The 8,404-nt window shown below is 35.9% G+C and overlaps 1 protein-coding gene across 8 annotated transcripts in view; it reads right to left on the reverse strand.

Annotated features, from left to right (window-relative positions):
* LOC106874579 (single-stranded DNA-binding protein 3) overlaps window positions 1–8,404 on the reverse strand; it is a 187,570-nt gene that overhangs the window by 54,392 nt on the left and 124,774 nt on the right. For 6 of the 8 annotated variants that reach the window (XM_052970264.1, XM_014922360.2, XM_014922359.2 and 3 more), the window contains one exon: window positions 6,377–6,439. The exons of the other annotated variants lie outside the window; for them this stretch is intronic. In XM_052970264.1, the coding sequence (XP_052826224.1) occupies window positions 6,377–6,439 (63 nt within the window). The remainder of the gene's footprint in view (window positions 1–6,376; window positions 6,440–8,404) is intronic. 8 annotated transcript variants of the gene reach the window in all.

The following is an 8,404-nucleotide window of genomic DNA, read 5'->3' on the forward strand; positions in this document are numbered from 1 at the left end:
ATATATATATATATATATATATATATACACACACTCACACATATATATATATATATATATATATATATATATACATACATACATACGTGTGTGTGTGTGAGAGAGAGTGTGTATGCATGCACACAAACATACATACAGGATATGGTCAACCCAACCCACCAACGAAGGAAGTGACTCCAAAGCAACTCTGAGTAAGAATGATTTAAACTATAGAAACCCATTCAATCCTGGCCATGTAAAATGATGATGACAATGATACTCTTGTGTACACACACACACACACACAGGTATAGAACTGTGAAATGGTTAAGAAGTTTCCTTGAAAACCATGATGTCCTCAAGTTCAATCCTACTGCATGGCATCTTAGGCAAATAGAATTTCCTATAGACTTGGGCCAACCCATACCTTGTGAGAGAAACCGAGTAGGTGAAAACTGTATAGAAGCCCATTAGATGGTTTGTGAAAGACACAGCTTTGTCATACACTTCCTCATGTTGATTATTTCCTTAAGAATCACATTAAGGGCACATGTATCTATTGAATGCTCCATTACCTACAGGCTGGTTTAAGGAGCAGGAAATTCAGTTAATCAAGCAACTGAATACACATACACACACACACACACACATAAGAGGAGATCAAACAGATTTTGGCAAATCAAAAAGCAATTTCATAAATTTTTGGATAACATATTTGGCTAAATATCACCTGGTGAAATGGGGTGAATAGATAACAATACTTATTTCTGTAATGTTATCTAATATATTATATAAAGACTTCGTATTTTGGGAGAAGACCCTGCTATTGAAATACATGCAGTGAAGTTGTGAACTAAGTTTATTTTTGCTTAAATATGTATATACAAGAAACACACATTAACGCCTTCTGACTACTAAGTTGCCTTTGTCACAAGGAATGGCATTGGATCTGTCCATATTAAACAACATCCTTGACCACTACTCCTCTTTGCTACTAGTCATCATTTACTCTTCTCCACATCACTCTTTCTTGACACCTCCTACCTACACTTGCTTAACACTCTCCATATCTGCTGCTATCCATCATCCCTTCTTACCATGTTATGCATCAATACTCTCTCTCTCTCTCTCTCTCTCTGTCACATTACTACCATTTCTGTCACTATATAGTGACATGTGCAACTCTCAATCACATACATGACTCCCTCTTAGTTCACCATTTACTCACTAATTTACCCACTATTCATTCTCGCTTCCTCCATCAGGCTACTCCAGTTGTCTTTCTATTTCAGCCTGTTACCAACAACCAGTATGTAGCTGCCTAAATACTGTCTTTCTTTTCCTGCTCCTACCAATAGATTTCTCCCATCATACTCTCTCACACTGGTCCTCTCTGTCATCACCTTGTTGCGCATTAATTCGCTCAGTCACATTTGCTTGATCACATGGAGATGTAGTGTGTGTATGGAGGGGTGGGGGCGGGGTAGTTGTAGAACCCTGTGCACTTGAAAAGTACATTCTCTAGCGGCTTCAGTTGAAGACATCTACACAGACCACCTGCAACTCTCAAGAAACAACTAACTGTTCAGAGGGGAATTCAAACGATCTATAAAGCCAAGTGTGATCCCAAGAAACTACATAGGCTAAACAGTCAATGACTTTGAAATAAGATTTACAAAGCACACGCATATCTTTTGATGCTGGAGAGTTGAAAACTCTACATCCCTATCCTGCTTCATCAGCAGACAGAGGGACCAAGGAAATGACTTTGTCAATATCAGAGGGGCCATCTTTACTCACCTGGAGCTTGTAATTGTTACTGCTGCCTTCATGAACATCTGCATACACTCCAACAGCCTGCAGTATCCATCAACAGGGAAACTGACCTACCAGTTTGTTGCCGTTAAGGAAACACCATGTTAATTAACTTCAAACCGTTGGCCACCACAGAAATACTACCTTAATGCTATGTGGCCCATGGACAAAAAAAAAATATTCTTTTTTTTAAATAGACAACACCTGCGTGCTCATACCAAGGTAGTACTGACCACCAAAATTACCTACCATTGCTAACACCAAGCAACAACAACAGCCATTAAGACATACCAACAGGTAACCTGACATAGCCAGACAGTTGACAAAGTATGAACAGGAGCAGGCATATATTTTCAACTGCTCTTGAGGACCTATCCACTTTGGATGTGGAAAACTAGCTGGTACAACTTGACTGACTGTTTTCATACATGGAACAACATATAACATTTGCTATTGCTAACCTGACAAGTTGAAATACCTAAACAGAACCACCCAATATAGGCACCCATATATTCTCACCCGGGAACCTTTTTTTTTCTCTCTTCATCACTGATCTGAAGGCAACTGACCGAGGTTTATGAATTGAAACTTCAAATAATGAAGTAATGAAGTAATGAAGGACTGAGTCAACTTTCTAACACACACACACACACAAACAAACACATATAGATGAGATACAATGATCAATACACACACAACAGAGCATATATACACCTATACATACATACACACACAATATAATCACCATTTTAACGTCTGCATTTTCATGCTGATATGGGTCAGGCAGAATTCATTGAAGCAGACTTTCTATGGCCAAATAACTGGCCTGTTACCAGCCATCACTTTCAAAAAAGCATATTTCTCCTTGGTCAGAGGTGTTGCTCCTGGAAGACTGGAAATGGCCAACATTACTTGACACTCATTTACAACCATCCTCGTCGATAAACGACAGATGAGGATCCAGTAATTTCTTGCTGAACAACCACACAAATGCTTTTTGTTTATAGTGATCACATACAGTCACTCCCTCCATCAAATCAACATTGCCTGTACGGGTGCACACGTGCACCATGCATCAGATGTCAGAGACAATTGCAGAGCAGCATGAAATGAAATGTTTTTTATCAAGAACACAATGCACAGCCTGGTCATATGCTGCATGCACACACGCAAACACACACAACTGTGCCTGGTTTTCAGAATCAGTGCACCATGTGCCTTGTCATACGAGGTAACTAAAAAGGCTACCTTAAAAGCACCATCTAACCTCTGCTAACATGGAAAGGCAAATTTATAAAATGATGATGCATGTGTGCATATGTAAATATATATACATAAAAATATATATATACACACACACACACGCGCGCGCAAATATACATGGTCATATATACATACCTACATATATACATAAACACATGCACATGTTTATACTAATAATACACACACACACACACATCTATGTAACCACGAACATATATAATACATGTATGTCACTACACACGCGCATTTGTACATTTGTTGATATAAAAATTTCATGTAGTAATTCATACAAATACATATAGTATCAAGACAGTTGACTCTAGAAACATCCCCTTCAAACATGTACTCATGGTTCTGTGTTATTGCGTGTATATTGATTTATGTAATGTGGATCTAGTTACTGAGTTCTAATTGGGGATTCATTTAAATGTTCTTAGAAAGACAGCCCAGCATTTGTCCGTAAGGATTTATATTAAAAGAATTTTTTTAAAAATCTTAGAGTCACTTTACTATACTGATAGTTGTAATGGCAACAAATTATTTTAACATATCATAATGATAAAAATAATTAGAAAACATTCAATTAAGGGGAGATATTATATATATAGTGTAGATGAAAGATGAGTGAAAGAACATGAAGACTTAAGGGGTTAGGAGAGATGATAAGCAGATTGCTAATACTGGTTTGTTAGCCTAGAGTGAGAGATGGTTTATTAGAGATGACAGACAGTCTACTGGTGAGTAACATGGTTGCAAAAGCAGAACTAACTACAAGCAGCCAGATGGAGCAACTACAGAAAGAACAACAAGAAATTATAGTAATAATAATAACAACAACAACAACAACAACAACAACAACTGGTAAATTAAATGAAAATTAAAAAGACAGAAGAAATAAGACAGACATGGCAGAAATAAACAAAGAAAGCAGCAGATTGCATACAAAAAACTCAAATGTTAAAATTACAACAGGCTGTAATAGCAATTAACACATGTACAGTTTACACACACACATTTATATGCGTCAACACATACACACACATACATTTATATGCGTAAACACACACACACACAATCCATAAGATATATTTTGTTGGACACATATCTTAGCCTTCAGACTTCAAGCTTTGGAGTTCTTATTTCAAGTGGCTTATGTTCCTCTGAACCTAGTGACTCAGTGGAAATATGCAGACACACACACACACATATAATATACATACGTACACATCATAAAATGTGCAGTTAAGAAGCTTACTTCAAAACCATGTGGTCTCAGGTTCAGTCCTACCAAGGACTAGTGTCTTGTTCCAAAAAAACAGCAAACAAACCAATGCTTTATACACGCACATATATAGATGCAGATAAATATGTATACACACACACACATATATACATACAAATGTAAATCTGTGTGTTTGTCAATGTATGTATGTTTATATAACAAACTGAAAATTATGAAACAGTACCAGATTGCCAGAAATCCTGGGGACTAAATAATCACTAAACTTGAAGGTGGTGCTATGATACAGCTGCTGTATAACAAGGTAGTAAAAGAATAAGTTGAGGAGGTAAGCCTGTATATACTTCGGAAAGATGAACACCCCTGCCATACAAAATAAAAGAACTGCCTGGTGGTGGCACTGACTCTTCATGGAGTCGAGGACTAAGAGAAGGGGCACCAAAACAAACCACATGGCAACATTGAAGACACTGTTTTGCTTGGGTTACACTGTATCATTTGGCTAGACTTTGTAGGGACAACAATTAACACCTGCCTTGAACTGTTCATGCTAGTAAGAAACAATGCTTTTCCCCAAGACGGTGTCTATAGTAACTGGCAAAAGCTAGCAACAGGTCAAAAATTGAAAACATAACTCTTGCAAGTAACCTTTGTGATTAGACAGCTATAAAAACAGCTATGGATAGGCTTGTTTCATATATGTAGATCTGTGTGTTTATGTGTATACATGCACAAACATATACTTACACATATACACGTTATATACATGTATCTTACATGTACATGAACACTATTTATGTGTGTATGTATATGTACACACACACACACATATATATATATATATATATATATATATATATATATATATATATATGTACACAGGCACACATTAAGTGCAAATGTTTATGATGGGTGTTGGCATGGCTATGTGGTTACAGGTTACTGTGTGGAACCTTGAGCAAATGCGTTCTATAGCCCCAGGCCAGCCAAAGCCTTGTAAGTCAATTTTGTAGATGAAAATTGGAGGAAGTTAATGTACAGGTGCATGATGTGCCACAGGTCAGGTGATGATGAAATGATTGCAGAACAATGTGAAATGAAGTGGTTTGCTCAAGAACACAACATAACACTCAGTCTGGGAATCAAAACCATGATCTCGCAATTGTGGGTGCAAGCATCTAACCACTAAGCCATGTGCCTTCACATACATACATATGTGAGCATATGTTTGTATAACTCTTTGTCTTGATATTATGTAATAGTGGTAATCAAGTGTCACCATCATAAAAATGGTGCCTTCAATTAAAATAAGGGTGAGATATTACCTTACTTGGAGACAGATGAGGGTTGACAACAGGAAGGAGGGTATTCAACCACATGTATATAATACACACACACAAGTAATTGTATTTTTTTTAAAAAACCCACAGAGAACCACAATGTAGGCTATAGTACTCAATTACATATGGTAGAGTGAACTGAGATATTTGTTCATTTATATGCCATCATCTGAATAAACAAATGTATGTAATGTTATCTATGTGTAATATAAATATATATGCGATGTAAAGATGTATATTTATATATGATGAATACATATGTAAAATTATATACACACACATCTAGACGCAGGTGGAGCTGAATAGTTAAGTTCATTTTACAGCCAGGAGGTCTTGGGTTTGATCCTACTTCATGGCATTATCGTTACTACTACTACTACTACAACTACTATAGTTGGAAACCAAGTAGAAATTCATTGGATGGATTACACCTGTAATTCAAAAGTCCAACTATGTCACACTAATTTCACTTGAGAATTACATTAAGGGTATGTCTGTCTGTGGAATACACAGCCACTTTTTACACTAATTTGATATATAGCTCATCCACTTAATTGAACAAATGAATCAGACAAGTTCATACTTGACCCACACACGTTCACACTGACACATACACACAAGATGCTCCTTACACACATATATGCACTCATGCACACGTCCACACTCATACACACAGAAACAAAAACTATCACATTAGGAGGAGGAGGTGTAGGAGGAGGAGGAGTTGGTGGATACTCACTTGGTTCTGTCCCATCATGGGAGTGTGAGGCTGCGGGTGGGGGGACGGCTGTGATGCTGGCGGCTGTGGAAGGGGAGGAAGCATTTGATTGTGATGAAGATGGTGATGCCACAATGATACAAAACCAATGATAAAAGCAGCAACTACACTAGTAGAGAATTACTGTCTTTAACAACTAAATTCTATCATTTATTTCTGATACCTACAACAGGAACAATAAACAACAGCAACTAAAAATCACTGTTGTTAATTAGTTTTAACCTCAACAAGCTAACTTATACACATCATTAACGTTATTAATTATTATTATCATTAATATTATTGTTGTTATTATTATTATTATTATTATCATTATTATTAAAAAGAGTTGCATTTAGAATATTTTATTTAAATTGGATTATTTATAAAGGACATCACATTAAGGCTAAAATATTTACAGTGTAAAACATTATTTATATGTAGTTAACACGTCTTAATATGTCTTGTCACAGTTGAAACTACCTACAGGCACTGAATGGATGGTTGCGTGTGCTCATAGTGGCAACTTGCTCAGCAGTTTAATTACTATACACCATGGCTCATATAGACAGAACATCAAACATCAACAGAAATAAAAGAATAAACAACATCAAAAGGTTAAAAAAAAACACACAAAAAGATAGCAAAATTTGGAATCTATAATAATAATAATAATAATAATAATAATAATAATAATAATAATAATAATAATAATAATCTTTCTAATTTTAACACAAGGCCAACTATTTTGAAAAAAAGGAACAAGTCAATTCGATCAATCCCTGTACTAGACTTACTTATTTTATCGACCCCAAGAGGATGGAAGGTAAAGTTGACCTCAATAGAATTTGAACCAGAAGAAATGCTACTGAGCATTATGTTCAATGCTCAAACAATTCTGCCAGCTTACCAGAGGAATATTAATAATACAAATGATAACAATAATAATTTTTTTTGGACATGACAACACTAATTTAAAAAGAGAGAAGAGTAAATTTGAATGAATCAACACCCAGCATGCTTTGAACTCAGAACATACAAGACCAAATACTATAAAACAATAGTCTTGTGTTTTTTCTACTTCTGGTAATTCACTGCCATAAATAATTAGTGATAAAGTTTTCATACATTGGTAGAGGACCACAACAAAATTGTACAGGTGAGGTGCCATCCTGTTGACTCACCCTTTGTGTGTGACTAGTACTTTTAATTTTTATCAATTTTGAAAGGACAAAAGTTCAAATCATCAGGCAGAAGATGTGATTTGCTACCCACTTAGGTTTAAGAGCCCTAGGACTCATAAAGGCAAAGTGTTAACCCCAGTTTCCATGACATATAACTGACTGAGATAACAACATTGACTCCTGAAATGGGATGCCATTCTGTAGCAGAATCAACTTCCCAGCTATAGCTGGATCTCGTTTACAGCCGAGTGGACTGCAACAACATGAAATGAAGTGGTTCTGCTCAAGAATACAATGCAATGCAATGAATAGCTGGCCTGGGAATTGAACCCTCAATCTTTACAATTGTGACAGCAACAACCCTAACAACTAGCCCACATGCATTCACATGATTTACAACAAATAAATAAATAATAATAATAATAATGATATTTACATATAAATAAATAACATGGTGAAATGAGAGTAAGTATTAAGAAGAACAATGAAATCTGATAATACAACAGTGGACAAAGACAAAACAAATGAGGATTAAGGAATGAGTAATCTTAATATCGTAAGTCATTAACCAAATTTGTTAGGGTACACTACACTGGAAGGAAATTAGAAATTCCTCATTTTGAAAGAACAGGATATAGAAATGTACTCGAAAAATTGTCAGCAAAAATGGAGAAGATGAAATTTTTAAAATTTAGAACCAGTTTGTAGCTTTGCTGGATAGCAAGTAACAAGTTAATCAGGTAGAGATTACAGAACAACAAGGTCAATCCGATAGAAATTACTGACCCGGAAAGTGTGTGTGTGTGTGTGTGTGTGTGTGTGTGTG

The sequence above is a fragment of the Octopus bimaculoides genome, chromosome 8 (assembly GCF_001194135.2).
Source record: "Octopus bimaculoides isolate UCB-OBI-ISO-001 chromosome 8, ASM119413v2, whole genome shotgun sequence".
NCBI classification, from domain to species: domain Eukaryota; kingdom Metazoa; phylum Mollusca; class Cephalopoda; order Octopoda; family Octopodidae; genus Octopus; species Octopus bimaculoides.